The sequence below is a fragment of the Balaenoptera borealis genome, assembly GCF_965194805.1.
Source record: "Balaenoptera borealis genome assembly, chromosome: 11".
Taxonomy (NCBI): domain Eukaryota; kingdom Metazoa; phylum Chordata; class Mammalia; order Artiodactyla; family Balaenopteridae; genus Balaenoptera; species Balaenoptera borealis.
Window position 1 is genome coordinate 11,200,152 of NC_138868.1, and position 18,977 is coordinate 11,219,128.

The 18,977-nt window shown below is 47.7% G+C and overlaps 1 protein-coding gene and 1 long non-coding RNA gene across 18 annotated transcripts in view; one reads left to right on the top strand and one right to left on the bottom strand.

The window, feature by feature from the left end:
- STX3 (syntaxin 3) overlaps positions 1-10,337 on the bottom strand; it is a 176,796-nt gene extending 166,459 nt beyond the window's left edge. For 4 of the 15 annotated variants that reach the window (XR_014231359.1, XM_082341280.1, XM_082341279.1 and 1 more), the window contains exon 1: positions 10,120-10,332. Coding sequence is in view for 14 of the 15 variants with exons in the window: in XM_082341280.1 (XP_082197406.1) it covers positions 10,120-10,149 (30 nt within the window). In the remaining variant the exon portion in view is untranslated. Of the gene's footprint in view, positions 1-10,119 lie in introns of all 15 variants that reach the window. The other 11 variants (XM_082341284.1, XM_082341283.1, XM_082341271.1 and 8 more) reach the window with 5 other exon arrangements.
- Positions 10,338-10,496: 159 nt separating this feature from the next.
- LOC309605461 lies at positions 10,497-18,842 on the top strand. Of its 3 annotated transcripts, none has more exons than XR_014231368.1 (3): positions 10,497-11,982; positions 12,753-14,232; positions 15,046-18,842. It is a non-coding gene; the product is annotated as an uncharacterized lncRNA (long non-coding RNA). The 3 variants fall into 3 exon arrangements; XR_014231369.1 differs by having other exon boundaries at positions 12,753-12,918; positions 14,096-18,842; XR_014231370.1 differs by having other exon boundaries at positions 10,497-11,221; positions 11,817-11,982; positions 12,753-18,842.
- The last annotated feature ends 135 nt before the right edge of the window (positions 18,843-18,977 follow it).

An 18,977-nucleotide genomic window follows, 5' to 3' on the forward strand; every position in this document is an offset into this window, starting at 1 on the left:
ATGTAAATAGCTCTTTGCTTGGGGGTATAAACTCTTCTTTATAAACCCAGATCTTCACCCAATAAATCCGATTCAAAGAGACAAGGACGCGTGATTTTTCTTGTCCCTGCAGCCTACTTCGCCCACCAGCCTCCTTCCAGGATGAGGGACTGTGGATTCCCAAAGACAAATACCACCACGTCCAAGGATTCCAAACACACACTCATGCCCGTGCACCCTCGGCCCAGCATCTGGTTTTTCCAGTCTCTCTTCTCTAATTAAAAGAGCCAGAAATTCTGAGTAAGTGTCAGCTCTGAATAGGCACTCAGTGTTCTCTGTTCCCCATTTGAGAGTCAGAGGGACCTTCTCCTATGCCCCTTCTCCCTCCTACACTGTGGTCTCTTCCAGCAAAACCCTCCCAGAGGGAAGGTTCCCAGTGGAAAGGGGAAGGTTTGCTTCCCCTTTCCACTGACTGCCTCTTCCCTAACACCTGCGATAGAGGAAATCAAGCGATAATGGTACCCTGGGTAAGCCTCGCACTTTTACTTTCAAGATGTTGTTCTGGCTGAACAGTTTGAGGCAAGAAATGGCCCCATTTGGAAATGAAGACACTGAGGAATAAACCCGAGGCCAGTGAGTCGCTGGACAACTGAACAAGAGCCAAAGTCCCTGATGGCCCTGCTCCTTGCGTTCCGCCATAACAATGATACCACCAGATAATATGTGTATTTTGTTGCAGGCACTCTTGTGGTTTCACACATATTATTTAATTCTCACGGCAACCTTATGAGGGACAAATAGGACTTTCCCCATTGACAGCTGAGACAACTACTTAATTAGATTAAATAACTTGTCCCAGGTGATTCAGTTAATAAGTGGCAGAGTTAGGACTCAAAAGCAGGTCTGTGGGAGCCAAGAGCCCCAGTTCTTACCCTCTACACTCTATTCGAAGATGTCCTTCCCATGCTGGATCAGAAACACGCCCTCACTTATTTCAGGGGATGCTGCAATGTCAGTACAACTAAATTGATCTAATCTATATGCACGAATGAAAAAGACAGCAGTGCATATAATCCCATGAATGTGCAGGTATGTGGAGATACATCTGACTGCCTGAGTTGAAAACGCAGCTCTGCCACTTAAGTAGCTGTGTGACCTTAAACAAGTGGCTTAACCTCTCTGAGACTTGGTTTCCTTGTTTGTAGCATGAATAATCTGCTCATAGAACTGTTGTGAGGATTAAATTAGTGAATGCATGTGAAGTGTTCAGAGCAATGCTGGGTACATATTAAACTCCCAAGACCACGCCATGCAGACAGTTTTCTCTAAAAAGTGTTTCTGCAAAAGATGCAACTCTAATGCCAATTCTCAGAAGGTGGCAGCAGGACCCTTAGAATGAGCTAAATTGTAGTTCATTTATTTGAATGAAGTCATTTCTCTACTATATGGATTTAAAGAAATAAACCTCCTCCTGAATTTTGCTTCTGCGACATTCTCACAAATTTTGACCTCTACTACTCTCATTATCATTCATTTCTAAATAGTCTGTCATTTCCACTTTGGTTTCTTTTGAACCCAAGTGTTATTTTAAAAGGTGGTTTTAAATTTCCAAAGCGGGTAAACCTGGGGAGGACTCTGATTGTATTGTTAATTTCTAATTTTATTATATCAACATCAGGGAGCATGGCCTATATGACTTAACATTTTGTGGAATTTGACATTTATGTCTTAATACATGTTCAGTATTTTTTAATCTTCTATGTGTGCTTGAAAAGATCTTGCATTCCATTTGTTGCATACAAAAATCATCAAAGTTTCATCCCCACATGCCACGTTAATTCCTCTGCTTTTGTTTCTCAGGACCTGAGCTAGGTCTAGAGAAGGAGCAGTGACAAGGGATGGAAGTTCATCTAGAGAGAGGAAGGAGGAAAAACAAAACAAAAATGCCCTGTGGGCAGGTGTTATCTATACTGATGAGTAATCTGTGGTTAGGGAGGTTAATTCATCCAGAATCACATGGCTAGTAAGGAACAAAGCCAGGGCTGGAACCCTGCTTGGTCCAACCCAGTGTTCACAGTGGATTATTTTGAAGAAGGATCTTGGGGTCTCATAACCAGCCACCTCGCCTACTACATTCTCCTTCTCACTCACTACAAGGTCCCATCCACAATAACAGATCCATCTGTCCATTTACTCAGCCAACAGTATTTATTGAACATCTATAATTTCCCAAGCAATAGTACAGAACGCTGGAGAAACACAGACCAAACTCAGCACCCCCTGCCCTTCGGGACCTCATGGTCTCAAATGGGAGGCAGACAGGCACACAGGTCATTGCAATGCCACACGGTAAGTGATGACAGCACTTAGCACAGGAATTGTACACCCAGGAGAAGATGGGGCACCCAACGTCACCTGAATTCAAGGCGGAGCCCAGGGAAGGGGGAGGTATTAGAAAATGGATGCAAAGGTGACTTCTCGGGGAAATTTTGAAGGTTGCATGAATTTACCCAAAGGATACCTACAGGAAGGCCATTTGGGGCGAGAAGACCACACCTTTTCCTGCTTTCCCTCTCACCCCAGGAGCATTCAAGGAGATTCAAAGATGACCCTCTTCTTCTTCCTCCCCTACCACAGCCTTCTCCACTTTTTCCTGACTTCCTCCCCCTCCTCCCACCCCTCACTGCCCCCTCAGCACCCCACAGTATCCAGTTGCCAAGGATACCAAAAGGAGAAAGGAGCTCAGAGTGTCTTCTCTAGTCCGTCCTCAGCCTCCTCCTCAACTTCCTTTCAGCCTCTGTCCCACAAGCCCCTCGCCCTCAGGATCCTCCCAGAGCACTTCACTAATAGTTACAATACCTAACAGTTACTAAGCAGCACCCTGGGATGAGGATTCTAAGATATGTGCCTTATAGTTATTTCCCAAGGCACTTAATCTCTACGAGAATCTTCTGGGGACCCTCCCCGCCTTACAGCTGAGAAAACTAAAGCATAAAGATGCAAGCAACCTCCCCAAGACCATGCAGACAGTGAGTGCCAGAGCCGGGAGGAGAGCCCAGGCAGTTTGCTGCAGAGCCCTTGTTCTCCACCACCATGGAGTGATGCCTCGTAACAGCAAACCCCACCCCTAGCTGTAGCCTGCAGCCCGCCCCCCTCCACCCCCGCCCCCCCGCAAACATCCAAAGCACTAAGACACAGATGCTGTACCAAAGAGGTCGTGAAAAACAAGGAAAGCCTGAGAAACTGTCACAGCTCAGAGGACGCTGAAGCAACATGACAGCTCAATGAAATGCATTATCTTGGGTGGGATCCTAGATCAGAAAAAGGGACATCCATGGGAAAACAAGTGGAATCTAAATAAAGTCTAGAGTTTAGTGAATAGCAATGTACCAAGGTCAGTCTCTCAGTTTCGACAAATGTACCATCATAACTTGAGATATTAACAATGGAGGAAACCCAGTAGACAGGAACTCTCTGTACTATCCTTGTAACCTTTCTGTAAATCTAAAATTAGTCCAGAGTAAAACGTTTATTCCTAAAAAAAGCAATCTTGCCGCCGCACCGCGTTGCCCTGACCCAGGCAGCTAAACATACCCAGATAGTATACGCTCCACTAGTCTCTTTGGGTGGGGGCTGAACCTTACTCACGTCTCCAGATGGAGACAGGAGAACGTTGCCATGGACACGGCCCAATGCCAGAAAACAGGCTGACCTAACAGCGGAGACAGTAATGAGGGGAGGAAGCTACAAAGGGGCCTAATACAAAAGGCTGGAGGTAAGGCCCCTTGGGACTACAGAATCTCCCAGCAAGTTCATTTGTAGAACATCCCCGTTCATCCACTGGACAGCAAGGTTTACAGCTTTCTGAGCTGTGGGCTGGGAAGTGAAAACACAAGGGGAATGAGGCGTGTGTGGTCTGGGCCCTGAGAGAGGAGGAGTTAACATAACATCACGTGGCTGCTTTTACATATCGACAAAAATAAAGATTTGTGGAAGCCCAGGGAAGGCCTGGTGAATGCCAGATCTGGAAGCTTCCCTGCAGCGATGACACTGGGACTGAGCCTTGAGGGACATATAAGATTTTCCAGGGGAAGAACGAGGCTGCTAGATTTTCACCGTGGTATCCACATCTTCTCCTTCACGGTCTTTCTGAAAAGGGGCAGCCCTCCTTGAGGTGTTGGGCTGGGGTACAGCTAGGAGCCTTGGAACTCATCCATCCTCATCCTGGAGGACGGAACAGTGACCTCTGGCTTCGTCAGCAAATTCATGGGTTCCCTGAGTAAACGCTGCACTTCAAGCAGGTAAAGTTTCACCAACCCAGAGGGGACGGAGTGGGAAGAGCAAGTCCTAGTGATGAATCAGGGGTGTGTAAGGGCCAAGGTGCCGTTGCTCAGTCAATGGACAAGTGTTTACTAGAGAACTACCATGCAGAGTGCTGGCCCTGGGACCCCAGAAGAAAGTCCCATCAGCCACCGCATCAAGGGCATACAGTGTAGTTGGGGAGATGATTATATACAGTGTAGGGTGATATAAATAAGCAAGACAGACTTGTTCAATTCTTGATCTCACCACTTCCCAGCTGGGGAATCTCAATCCAATCTGAGCCTCAATTCCCTTAGTTGTAAAATGGCAATAATATATAACACCATCGTGCCTTGTGGGGGTTCAGACGATTAGAGACAAGGTGTGTAAGGCACCGAACACAAGTCCTTTCCGACAGTGAGTAGCAGCTCAATAAATGATCATTGTTACTGCAGTTGATACGGTGACACCAACAAGTAATAGAGCCATCGATCTTAAAGACAACGGGACCTAGGAGGCAAAAGAGTCCAACCCATAAAAAACAGATGGAAGGTGGTTTCAAGCCCACTCCATGGTAAGAAAAAACCCCGCTGACTTAACAGAAGTATCAATATTTCACTGCAAAGCAACATGCAGCCCATGAGGGCTGCCGGCATGGAGGGGGCATATTCTAGGCTGCGTTTAGGGAGCGTTACCTGTAAAGTTTACCTGTAAAGTGAGTTTCGGAAGATGGGCAGGAATTTTGACAAAAGGGGAAAGGAGCCCTGAAGGGAGAGAAAACAACATGAACAATCGTTTCTCCCCGGGCTCTTGCCAGCCCCCCACCCCCGGCCTCCCCCCACCCCCTCCCAGGAATAAAAATAACACTAATCCCCTGCTCTCAGCCAAGCATTTTCTCTCTGGCCTCTGGCTGATGGGTCTGTAATCCCTACTCAATCCCTATAACTCTCATCTCAGCCCTGCTCATGGCAGAACAGCTCTCCCAGGGGATGAATCCTGCCAGAGAGAGGGAGGAGGTGAGGAAGGAACCACCGACCAGTTAGCTCACAGGGGATGAATCCTGCCAGGGAGAGGGAGGAGGTGAGGAAGGAACCACCGACCAGTTAGCAATCTTATCACCAAAGGATGGAGTCCCAATGCAGAGAGTCTCCAGGCAGGGTGTTACAACCTGGCCGTGATCCAAAGCACCTGGCACGCAGTAGGGGCTCATTAACTAGTCTTGGAAGGAATTAAGCTCTAAAGGGGACGTACAGTTCCATGTTCCTGATGGTTATACTATAACCGTGCTCCTGAGGAACTCAAATGGGGGAACTTCAAATGGGGAAGGAGGCCAAGGACAAGCCATTTAAGATGCAGCAAGACACAAGGCAGAACAGAAAGAGTGAAAAAGTCAGTCTGGTCTTTAGGGCCTCAGGTGGTTGATTTCATTAGCGTGTCCTTAATGGCGCCCGCCGGCTGTGGAGGAACCAGTAAACCCCCAGATGTTTCCAGTTCTCTACAGATCAATCTCCACAGGGATCCAAAGTCCTGGCCCTCCATTCCATACACCTCTGCTTCCCTATGAGCATTATCTACCTTTGATGTTGGGGGTTCTCTTTTCATGGAATATACCCCTTTGTTTTCCCTATATGACCATGTATTCTTTCAGACCAGGACTCTGTATAAGAACTCTGCCTAGAATTCCCTGGCGGTCCAGTGGTTAGGACTCGGTGCTTTCACTGCCGTGGCCCGGGTTCGATCCCTGGTCGGGGAGCTAAGATCCCACAGCCATGCGTCGTGGCCAAAAAAAAATAAATAACTCTGCCTAACAGGATGGCCAGCAGGATGCTAGGCACGTAGAGGTCAAAAAGCACCGATCGTGTTGTCTGTGTGAAGCACTCGCCAACGGGAGAATGGCTGAGAAAACCCAGGATCCTTGCCTTTCTTCATAGGAGACTCCCCATGCCCCTGACGGAATTGGATTTCAGCCTCAACACGGACTTGAGCAGAAGCATCACTTCTTCTGGGAAGAGCCCCCAGACCCTAATGCCCTGTCCCCAGGGGCTGGCCAGCAGGGTCTTCCTGCGGTTGCTTCTGTCCCAAGGATGGGACACTGTGTCTGTTTCTTGTGTGTCTCCCTAGCTGACTGTGACCTCCCTAAGGCCCAGGAGTATGTGTTCATCAGCATTACCATCCCCATCCCCAGCACCTATCAGAGGGCTTAGGCCATAGTAGGCGCTCGGTTTTTTTGTTTTGGATTTTTTTTTTTTTGGTCTGCGTTGGGTCTTCATTGCTGCGCACCGGCTTTCTCCAGTCGCAGCGAGCAGGGGCCACTCCTTGTTGCAGAGCACGGGCTCTAGGCATGCGGGCTTCAGTAGTTGCGGCACGTGGGCTCAGTAGTTGTGGTGCAGGGGCTTAGTTGCTCCGCAACATGTGGGATCTTCCCGGACCAGGGCTCAAACCCGTGTCCCCTGCACTGGCGGGCGGATTCTTAATCACTGCGCCACCAGGGAAGTCCCTCCGTAAACATTTGCTGGATGAAAAGAGGGCCAGGCAAGAGGTTCCTGGATGGGAATTGTCTGGACTCAGCGGATCCAAAGTTCAGCTGGTGAGAAATCAGGAGGAACCGCCTTGTGAGACAGGCTGGGTGTAGGCACCGCACATTCCTGGCAAGCCTGTCTGATGTCACTGAAAGGGCAGGCTGCTGGGATGGCCAGCCAGGAGGAGCCATGCAAGAGATAAGATGAGTCCGGGCTTGTGACTGTAGCCTCAGGAAGGTGCGCCCTTCAGTGTGGATGCTGCTCCCAGCAGGTCAAGTTTGGGGAACTCGAATTTACTGTGGTGGGTGATTATCACGGATTATCTCGTTTCACCCTCAGTGACCCTATAGGGAGGGTACGACGATCCACTTTACAGGAGCAACTCTGAGGCCTCAGTCCTATGGACTTCAGAGCCTCCCAGTGCTTGGGACAGGCTCACAATGAAGCATTTCTAGAAACACACATCCTCAGAGTTGATGGAGGCCTTGAATCTCCTCATGTGCTTCCCCTCCCTCCAAGAACACTCAGATTCCTACAACATTCAACATCCCAACAAGCTTCTTGCCTCCCTCCCATGTCCTGCCAGCCCAGCCCAGCCCATCCTCGGGCAGCTCTGACTACCGAAAACGCTTTCTACAGAGACCTCACGTCTGCCCATCAGCCTCGCTTCTTCACGTCTTCTCCTCCTATCTGCACGGAGCAGAGCTAATCCCCTGCACGTGACAGCTCTCCAGCTATCTGGAGGCAGTTAACGCCTCGCCTCCCCCAGAGTTTAGAAAGAGCCCCACAGACGGAGATTGCACCAGCGCTCAGGGTAAAATTGGTTTCATGCAGGTTAGCAAACGTTGATAAAAGGAATCAGAGAGACAAGATGGTTATTTTGTTGCTGGGGGGGGGGGGGGTGTCTCTCTCCCAGGGGAAGGAGGGGCTGGTTAGGGGAGGTGGGCCAGAAGCCAAAAGCCATCTAAACCTTAACAACAAACAGTCTTCAAGAAAAACGTTAATATTGCGGGAAGGGGCTTCTGAGATTAACCAAACTCCTAGCGTTCCAAAGGGGGATTGGAGGAGCAGAGAGGTAAAGTGACACCAAGGAACACAGCTCTTAAAGGGCACAGCCACAATTGGAATCCTTTGAACCCACAGCCGGGGCCTCTTGCACCGTGTTACCACCCGTCTCCCTGCTCCACAAGGCTGGAACAGCACCTGTGATGTCAGAACAGCACTGCCATCATAACGGCGCCGTCTACAATCTCACTTCCACCACATCCCCAAGAGGGAAAGGGAGAAACACAGCATTAGCTCCATTTTACAGAAGGTAACAGTGAGGCTCGGAGAAGCAAAGGGACTTGCTTGGGTTCCCCGGCAAAGTGAAAGTATACTTGGAACTCAAAGCTCAGGGAAGGCTCTGTGCTGTTTGTTGGCAATGGCCTTTGAAAGGGCCGTGGGAGGGACTTCCCTGGCGGTCCAGTGGTTAGGACTCCACGCTCTCACTGCCGAGAGCACAGGTTCCATCCCTGGTCGGGGAACTAAGACCCCGCAAGCCGGACATGGAATGGACTTCCTAACGCAAGGAAGGGCGCCACCTCCACCTGCTGTCCAGTTCTGCATTGTTTCGGGACCGCCGGCTGCGCGCTCCAGGAAGATCTTCAAAACCACGCTCTTCTTCCCTTTCTGCCGCCCCAGTCAGCGTGCTCCAGGGCAAGAGGGGTCAGCGGCCTGGGTTCCTCCCCCGGCTGAGCCCTCACCAGCTCTGTGACCTGGGGCGTCCCTCCTTCCCAGTCTGAGCTCTAGCTTCCTCATCTTTAAAAACAGAGGCAATCAATTCTGCCCTGACAGTAAACGGGATGATATGAGGCTCAAATGACAAAGAGCAAGTAGGAGGCTGGGAGGCTCACTGCCACCATCGGCGGCTGCCCCTTGGCCTCCGTCACTTCCCCATCACCCCCGCCTCCTCCGCAGCCCTACTACCTAGAGCAGGTGAGAGGGTCAAGAAGGTCTCAGCCAAGACAACGGAGGAGAAAGAAAAATAACTGTGACATCAGCCCAGAAGTCCCTCACACTTGTACAAGGCTTTATTTTTCCGAAGAGCTTTCGCAGGGACGAGCATAAGATTTACCGTTGCTTAGTCCTGTATGTGCCAGGCACCATACCAAGGGCTCTGCATACTCTCTTGGGTTCAGTCCTCACAACTACCCATTTGACAGATGACAAAACTTCGGCTCCAAGGTTAAGTAAGGGATGGCTGGTAAGTAGTGGAGCCAGGAGGCAAACCCAGTTCTATCCAGTCCCCTGTTCCCCAACCTTCAATGTGCTCATGATCACCCGGGGAGATTTATGAATAATCAGATTCTGATTCCATAGGTCCAGAGTGAGGCCTAAGCTTCTGCGCTTCTGACAAGCTCCCAAGTAGATGGACTACCTTGTATCTCGGGCTAGATTTTAAATTCCGTTAAGACAGAGCCTGAGTCACCCAATCCCCGGGGCTTAGCACTGGGCCTGCCCCATAGAATACACTCAATAATTATCTATTCAATGAATGTTGGACTTAACCCATGCTTTAACACTTCTCTATACTAAGCCCCATTATATCATTTGATCTCATAACAAATCTCTAAGGCATATCACTCTCCCTTTGACAGATAAGGAAACAGGCTCAAAAGAGTACGTAGCCTAAGGTTTCACAGCTTTTGTGCAGCAGAGCTGGACACGATCCACCTTCAGATCCTTGGCCCTGACCACAGCTGTCCCAAGGATGGGGGTGGGCGTGGGAGGGGGGAATTAATAATTACAGACAGCTGGGTAGTGAGGCGCTGGCCCCATCCAGGCACGTGACCAGCTCACAGCTCGGGAGGTCACCCACTAGAGCTGCTCTCCGGGGGCGAGGGCAGTCGTCTCAGCGTCCCCCAGGAGAGAAACTAGGAGGAGCGCGGGAGGAGGCGGGTGCTGGGCACAGTGCCAGGCAGCACTGGGCAGGTGGTGAGTGACCCCTGACCTCACAGAGAGCCCCGCTGGGCCCAAGCACCCACCACCTCCCGAGGATCCCATCTCTAGACGGACGCTGTCCAGCTTGGGGGGCGGGGGTGGGAGGAGACTAGAGGCATCCAGGGGAATTGCAGCCTAGCGATGAATCACCCGGCACATGACCCCAGAGAGGAGGGGTGGGTGCGTCTGGAGCTTGGGGAGGACAGGCCTTGCGCCCGCCCCACACTCCCCCCCCCCCGCCCGCCTCGATTTGGGGGAGCGAGGGAAGCCCCTCTCCCGCGCAGCTCCACCCCCGCAGCCCCCGGCCCGCCCGCTTCCCGGGTGCGGCGAGACTCACGGCCTTCAGCTGCTCCAGCCGGTCCTTCATCCTGGTGCCCAGGCGCCCGGAGGCAGGTGAGCACGTCCCAGGTGAGCGGCCGGAAGTGGCGTCCGGGCCCGGCCAGGACGAAGGAGCAGGAGGCGGGCGGCGGCGGCCGCGGGCGAGAAGGAGCGTCCGAGGCCACTGGAGGCTCCGCCGCGCCGCCCCCTCCGGCCCAGCCGGCGCCGCGCGCTCCAAATCCGGCTCCCCGGCCGGCGCCGGCGCGCAGCGCTGATCCGCCCGGCGGACCCGCCCCTTACCTGGGCCGCGCCCCGCGCTCCTCCTTAAAGGGCCAGTGCTCCCGCCGCCGCCCGGCCACCCTCCGCGCCTCTCACTCCACCTCCCCTAGCTCCAGGTCCCCCGATGGACCAGCACTGGGAGATCTCGCCGCGAGTGGGTCTGTCTGACCTCAATTCCAGCCTTTCCATTCAACAGCCATTCACTACCTGTGCCGGGCTCTGTGCTAGGATCCAGCCCTCAACAGACTGATTCATTGCTAGGCGGCGCCAACATCCCGTAAACGAGGAACTCTAAGACAAAGTGATTTGTGCTATAACAGGTGGGGGAACTCTAAGACAAAGTGATTTGTGCTATAACAGGTGGGGGAACTCTAAGACAAAGTGATTTGTGCTATAACAGGTGGGGGAGAGAGAGCAATTAATTCTGCCTGGAGGAAGGGTATTCCAAGTAAAGGAATGCGCACGGTCCGGCGGACTGCGTGCTGGAGCTGAAAGAGTGTGCTCCTCGTGGAAATAACTGGAGGTGAGGCGGGGTGGGGAAGGCCGGGACGAAGAATTTGGATTTTATGATGTTGGCAATGGGGATCCTTAAGAGAAATGCAAGCAGTTCAGTGATGAAGTCAGAACACCTGCCACTAACAAAGTGTATACCTTTGGAAAGTTATTGTTTCTCTAGGCGACTCCGTTTCTGTATCTGTAAATCAGAGATATTACCCACTTCCCAGTTTTCTGTGAGGCCTTGTTGACAGAGGAGGAATAACTGATTCGTCACCTGTGGAGCAGAGCTGTAAGAGAAGGATGTGTGTATTGGAAAGCTTAAGCTTTCCGACCTGATCCCCTAGGTGAGTAGTACCTGATCCCACTTTCTGAAAAGTGGGCGGTTTCTTCGCACTGCCCCTCCGTCTTTCTCCCCTCCCCTGCCCCACACCTCCACCCTCTCTTCCGTCTTCCCTATTTATCTTCCTTCTTGGGAACAAATGACATATCCAGCAGATATGGAGTGGAGCTCAATAAATAGGACTGACAGGCCTAAGATTCAATCCTCAAATCAGGGAAAGAATCTGAGCTATGCATCCAGATTAAAGGGCTGTAGGACTTCCCTGGTGGCGCAGTGGTTAAGAATCTGCCTGCCAGTGCAGGGGACACGGGTTCGAGCCCTGGTGCGGGAAGATCCCACATGCCACGGAGCAGCTAAGCCCGTGCGCCACAACTACTGAGCCTGCACTCTAGAGCCCTCGCTCTACAACTACTTAAGCCCGCAACAAGGGAAGCAGCCACCGCAATGAGAAGCCCGTGCACCACAACGAAAAGTAGCCCCGCGTGCCGCAACGAAGACCCAATACAGCCAAAATTAATTAAATAAATAAATATATTTTTTAAAGGGCTGTAAATATTTTCATAATTCTAACAGAACTTTGCCCTGTTCTGCAATCTTAGCGCTTGCTCCGTGCTGACTTCATCGCCTCCCATGAAGATATGGTCTGTAATCCTCGCTGTAGTCCTGCACACTTCCTTCTACCCCAGGCGTTCGCTAGGTGAATTAATTTCCAGTCTTTGGTAAAGGGAAGGCTCCTGCGCCCCCTGGTGGTCAGAAATGGAAACGGTAAGCTAATGAGAAATCGCATTCCACCTCCTTTCCTTAACAAAAAAAAATTTTTTTTTTAAAGTTCTATAGATGGATGATGGGGATGGTTGCACAACAATGTGAGGTTTTTTGTTTTTGGGTTTTTTATTTAATTTATTTATTTATTTATTTTTGGCTGTGTTGGGTCTTCATTGCTGCATGTGGGCTTTCTCTAGTTGCGGCGAGCGGGGGCTACTCTTCGTTGCGGTGCACGGGCTTCTCATTGCGGTGGCTTCTGTTGTTATGGAGCATGGGCTCTAGGCGGGCGGGCTTCAGTAGTTGTGGCACGTGGGCTCAGTAGTTGTGGCTCACGGGCTCTAGAGCACAGGCTCAGTTGCTCCGCGGCATGTGGGATCTTCCCAGACCAGGGCTCGAACCCGTGTCCCCTGCATTGGCAGGCACATTCTTAACCACTGAGTCACCAGGGAAGTCCCAACAAACTTTTGTTAATGGGGATAGCTAAGTTTCCGCGCTTCAGGAAAAGACAGTCTTCTGAGGAGACAGATATGTGAACAACTCTTCACATTAGACGTCTGAAAAGGACCACAGGAAATGATCAAGGATGGCCATTCAGCCTCTGCCTGAATGCATTTTAATTTTTTCAGTTTTTTCAAACACTCTCAAGCATCTTCTCTGGTTGAACAGTTCCAACTGTTGTTTAAAAGTGTTTTGTTATATGAAACAAAAATTTTCCTTCCTGTAACTTCCACCACTGTTTCTTGCTTTTTGCCTTTGTCCAAACAATTAAGAAATTTAATCTGTCCTTCACAAGACGGGCTCTCCATGAAGGGACAGTAGCTATGGAGCCACGGAACAATTGCTGACACATAGCCAGGAGGACTGAGTTCTAGACACAGTTTCTGCCACAAAACAGCTGTCACTTGACATCGCACAATCTATTTTCTCATCTGTGAGGTAAGGAGGCTGATCAAAACTAGTGATTCTCGAACTTTTCAAGGTCAAGAACATCATACATTCTTTATTTTCATTTGTGGATGTCTTGTTTTGAATGATTCCATATCCCTTAGAAAATACATTTACTAGGTAGAATTTGGTTTCCTCAAACTCATAGATACAGAGAACAGATGATTGCCAGAGATGGGGGGCTGGGAGCAAAATGGGTGAAGGGAGTCGAAAGGTACAAACTTCAAATTATAAAAAAAGTAAGTCCCGGGGATGTAATGTACAGCATGGTGACTATAGTTAATAATACTGTATTGTATATTTGGAGTTGCTAACAGAATAGATCCTAAAAGTTCTTATCAAGGGTCCTCTCTGCTATTGTCAAACTTGTTTTTATAAACTCCTATTTTATATTTTATTTTGGTATATCAATCTTGAGTACTTTATTGTCAGGTCTTCATTGGTAAACCCCTTCCCTATGACAGTACAGTGTGTACTCAATTTTGGAGCATGGAAAATACATGTACTTGTTCTGTACCTGTAGTTTGGATATATAATTGACATCTTTGTGCTTTGGTCTTTCAAAAATTTTAAGGCTGTAATGAGGAGTCACATTTACAATCATCAATATATTCTCTACAGTTCTCTACAATGAATATGCTCCCTTAATTAAATCATGATGCTGGGAAAAAAAAAGAAGTTCTTATCAAAACAAAAACAAAGTTGTAACTATGTGAGGCGATGGATATATTGTGGTCATCATTTTGGGATTAACATATACACACTACTATATAGAAGATAGATAACCAACAAGAACCTACTGTATAGCACAGGGAACTCTATATTCAGTGGTAACCTATATGGGAAAAGAATCTGAAAAGGAATGGGCATATGTATATGTATAACTGAATTACTTTGCTGTACACCTGAAACTAACACATTATAAATCAACTATACACGAATAAAATCTTTTAAAAAATCATTATGTTGCACACCTTAAACTAATGCAATGTTATATATCAACTTATATCTCAATAAAACTAGGAAACAAAAAAGAAATTTGGTTTCCTATGAGAGGATGTTTCCATGAAGGGAAAAAAAAAAAAAAAATGACCTTTTGGTTAGCCTGTGTGGCCATAACAGAAATGACCATTTGATTTTCCTTAGCTTTTTTACACATTGAAAACAGCATAAAGAGCGCTCTTAACTGCACGTGGAGCCCAGGAACCCAGGAAGGGAAGCATCAGCAGAGTTCTCTTCTTATGACGTTCTATTCGAAGGGAGTTGTCACAGACTTCCAGCCTTTTTTTTAAAAACTCCTATTAGGTATGAACCCTATTTTGTTCATTTTCTATGAATATTTGCTCTTCCATGACAGGCAGAAGTCTGGATGGCAGCAGCTAGTTGTGTAAAATAAACTGAAGAAAGTCAAGTTACTGAGGGACAAGGGACCTGGGTGAGGAGAGGCCATGGGCTGGTGAGGAAGACTCCGACCTTGTGCCCAAGTGGACTGTAGGGTCTCCACGTAGACCGACAGTGACTTAAGGTTCCAGGCATAGTAGGATCCCCTCCTCTCTGATGTATTTTTATTTTTCTGCTCTACCAGGGTACTTGGTTTCCCACCATGTCTAGTGTGTAGCTGTTTCCCCACTAAACAAATATAGCAAGATTAAATCAAGTGTTTGCATTTTGCCTATAGATAAGTCAGCCAACACTTCATTTCACCTTTACAAACAAACCAAAAAGAGGATCCTGGGGTTTGGGGCTCCGCTTCCCTCTCTCTGTCTTTCCTCTAAGCCTGTATCTTTCTCACTGGAGAAAAGCACTGAGCCTTACCCCACCTTGACCCTCAGGGCCTGCTGAGGAACAGGTGAGACCACTTTCTGGCTATTGTACCTGGAGGCAGTGTCCCCAGGGTGCGGTGTTCAGTAGAAAGAGATAAAGGAGCTAGAAAATGGAAGGGGAAGGTCCTTTCTGTTCCCCACAGCAATTCTTCCCCACTGCAGGGAGGATGGAGAATATACTTCCTGACTTGTAGTTTTCACCCCCCTTACAGTTTGTATTAGTTATCTATTGCCACATAACAAATTGCCCTAAAACGGCTTGAAACAACATTACCCTCTGGTTTCTGTGATTCAGGACTCCAGGTGCAGTTTAGCTGGGTGCCTCTGCCTCAGGACTGCAGTTAAGGTGTTGGCTGGAGGCTGCGTCTCATCTCATGGCTTGACTGGGAAAGGATCTGCTTCCAAAGTCACATGGTTGCCAGCAGGATTCAGTTCTTCAGGGGCTGTACTTCACCCCGTGGGCCTCTTCATAGCGCAGCTCACAACATGGCAGCTGAATTCCATCAGCCCAAGCAGGTGAGAGGGATAGAGAAAGAGAGAGAAAAGCCAAAGTGTTTTTGTAACCTAATCTTGTCTGTGACATCACTTTTGCCGTACTGTATCGATTAAAAGAGAAGCGCTAGGTTCAGCCCCCACTCAAGGCCAGGAGATTACACAAGGGGATGGAGACCGAGAGCCATCTCAGCAGCTGCCTAGAACACAATTCAAATCCCAGATTCATGCCAGAGTTATGCTCTTTCACCTACTTAGAGCTCTCTTCTCCCCTGTATCTGAACTGGACAACCCTCACCCATTCTAGGATTAAGTGTCCCTCAAGCATGCTTCCCTGACAGCCTGGACTTCATTATAGCCCTACCACACTGTGTAACCCGGTCTACCTCCTGTACCTTCCGTGAGCTCTGCGAGGTCAGCAGCCTGGTCTCTCCTTTTCACTAATGCGAACCCAGACCCCAGCCTCGGCCCCAAAACGTCGTTGTAGGCACTCAGTTAGGGTTTACCAAATTAATTAAATGAATCTTCTTGTCCTAGGGCTCCATTATGTCTTTCTTCTGATTAAAATTCATCAGTGGCTCCTTATTACAAGATTAGGGAGTCCAGACTCTTCTTAGGATGTCATTCAAGCCCTTGCACAGTCTGGCCACAGCCCCAGGTTCTGTCACTCCCTGACACACACAGCCCCACCTTCAGCCTCCTCAAACACTCACCTCTTCTCTGCATCTAATATGCCCAGGATTTCCCACCCAGCTCTGCCTGATTTGTCCTTTTTCCCTTTCATGTCTGACAAATCCCTACTCCTCCTTCAAGACCGAGGCCTTCTCCAATTCACTCAGGTGGTCTCCTTGGCCCTCTGCCCTCCCGCCCCAAACAGTACTTGTTCAGATCTATTTTAAAAGCAAACCCTGGGTTGTCTTATACCTCGTTGCTTACATATCTGTTGAGAGCGACGACCAGGTATTATATTATTCACCTTCCAGGGGTACTGTGAGGTAGCTGCACTGCAATTATTTGGAGGATAAATCAAAGAATAGTTGACTACTATTCTTATGTAGTGTGTGACTACACATACACACACATACACACACTCACACACACTCACACGCACACTCCCTAGGGATTCTCCTCTCCTCTCCCTAAGGAGGAAAGAAGATCCTTCCTGGATCTTAAAACTAAATGGAATTTCAACTCCCTGTGTCACTGAACGGTGTGTTTAAAATAATGTATTTTAAAGACATAGAGAACAGACTTATGGTTGCCAAGGGCGGGGTGGGGGGGTGGGGAAGGGATGAAGTGGGAGTTCGGAATTAGCAGATGCAAAATATTGTATATAGAATGGATAAACAACAAGGTCCTACTGTATAGCACAGGGAACTCTATTCAATATCCTGTAATAAACCATAATGGAAAAGAATATGAAGGATGTATATATATATATATATAACTGAATCACTTTGCTATACATTAGAAATTAATACCACATTGTAAATCAACTACACTTCAATAAAATAAATTTTTAAAAAATAATGTGCTCTGTTTATAAAGATGTTTTATATCATGTTGTTCAGATGTTTTTCCTAACACGAATCTCCCTATACCACATACCTATGCCTATGATTTAACAATATAAATAATTTGCACCATATTCATTCATTTTTGTGTTTATACAAACTCCTCAATCCCTGGAACCCTTAAGCATATAGTTCTCCGAGGAGCCTGGTAAGGTAAGTGGGAAGACTCAGTGAGGAAGCCTCATGCAGAGAAGCCTGCTGTTACTTCTGAGCTGCAGAAGACATGCTTGTTTCTTACAACACCTGTGAAACACCTAGCAAGAGTAACAGGATAAACATAGGGAAACCTTAGGTGAAAGGAATTGAACACTTATGTCTTTAAACTTTTGGTATTTAAAAAAATGAGCCATCTAGTGTATTCCTCCATGTCGATGTTTGAATAACCGTGCTGCATCTTTTATTATCCTTTTACAGTTTGGGGGTTTTTTTTCCTTGGAGATCTCACAATAACTCGGGGAGACAGAGTAGATAGTATTGTCCCCATTTTATTATGCAACTGAATTGTCAGAAAAATGAAGCGATTTTCCCAAGCTCTAATTGGACAGTCATAGCATGTTGGGAGAGTGGTTTTTTTGCCCAGGCTTTGGTGACCACGCTGCCCAGGTCAAATCTCAGTTTTATGTTTACTGGCTATGTGACCTTGAACAAGTTACTTAGCCTCCTTGTGTCTCAGTTTCCTTATATGTAAGCAGAGATAATAATAAGACACATTTCATGGGTTACTATGATGATAAATGGGTTGATATATGGCAATCATTAATTCCCTTATTCACTCACTGGAAAAGAAGCCTGCTAACTCCTAACTACACTGTTTTCTCAAAGAGCGTGGGGAATTGAAAAGTGCCTGGAATATTTCAATCACTAGTGAAATCGCCCTCTTTTTATCCAGTCAGCCTTAGCCACGGCAGCATTTTCCAAAGTAGATTCAACACGATAAAATATTTCCTAAGAGATTCCAAGGAATAAAAGAGTTTGGTGGTGACAATTTAGAAAACATGCAACATGCGTCCCTCATCTTGAAGAGTCATGACTGCACGTTTGCACAGTACAGGCACTGAATAAACCTGCAGTAAACCACTAGTTTTATTTTGATCAGCACAGTATTCTTCACATTTGTTTGACCGTATAATGTTTATTTCCCCCAAACACCTATTATTCAACAGGATTGGTGTCCTACAGATAATAACACTGACCCAGTAGAATACTGCAGTAGAACATAGGAGGAGAAGCAAGCCTCTGTAAGTGAACCAAAGAAGATCCTTTTGGGTTCTCGTCTTTTAAAAGAGTAAGGTGACATTTCAGCTTCATGTAATATGACTTCTGGTCATTGTTTCTACCCTATAGGCCTGTGACACACGTCAGAAAAAATAAAAATGTCATGGCACACGTGTTATGCTTTTCCAGGTAGGGAAACAGAGGTTGTTTCCCTATGTAGCTGATTCCCTTGTTTTTGGGCCCTCACAGTTCCCTCCTCCAGAAATGCCCTTCCTGCCCCTCTGCATACACGCAGACCTGAAGACCTGGCATGGTGCAGCTCATGTGCCACCTTCCCCAGCAAACTAACCTGGATTCCCTTCACTGACCGTCCTTTGGTGGCTCATAGCATTGTATCACTTGACACTTGGTGTAATCGTGGTGTATGTTCTCATATACTGCTAGACTTTTAACTTCCTTCCAGGCAGGAGCTGCCTCTTACTTACCTTTCCATTTCCTGTTCCACCTACCACAGGTGGGAGCGTAGTACACAGTAGAGTTCAATAAATCATTGCTTACTGTCTCTCTCAATGTTGGTGAATAAATAAATCCCTCAGTAATCAACAGGTAGAAGAATGAATGAGCTTCCTCTGCCTTACAGAAAGATAGTAAAGCATCTATGTTCTGCTGCCGTTGTCTTGAGACAAATGATCATCGTCAGAACGATTATCATCCTACGGAGACCGCTCGGAACGGTATGAATGAGTTCTTTCACCTCCTCAATGTATCCAGTGTTTGTCTTCACAGAATTAGCTCTGTTTTACCTGAATCCAGATTTTTTTTTTTTTTTTTTTTTGCTTTACCTTTTTTTTTTTTTTTTTCCACACACACACTGTATTTTATTTTTACAAGAGATAAATCGACTGACACCAAGCATTGTACATGGATGACCACAACAAAAGCAACA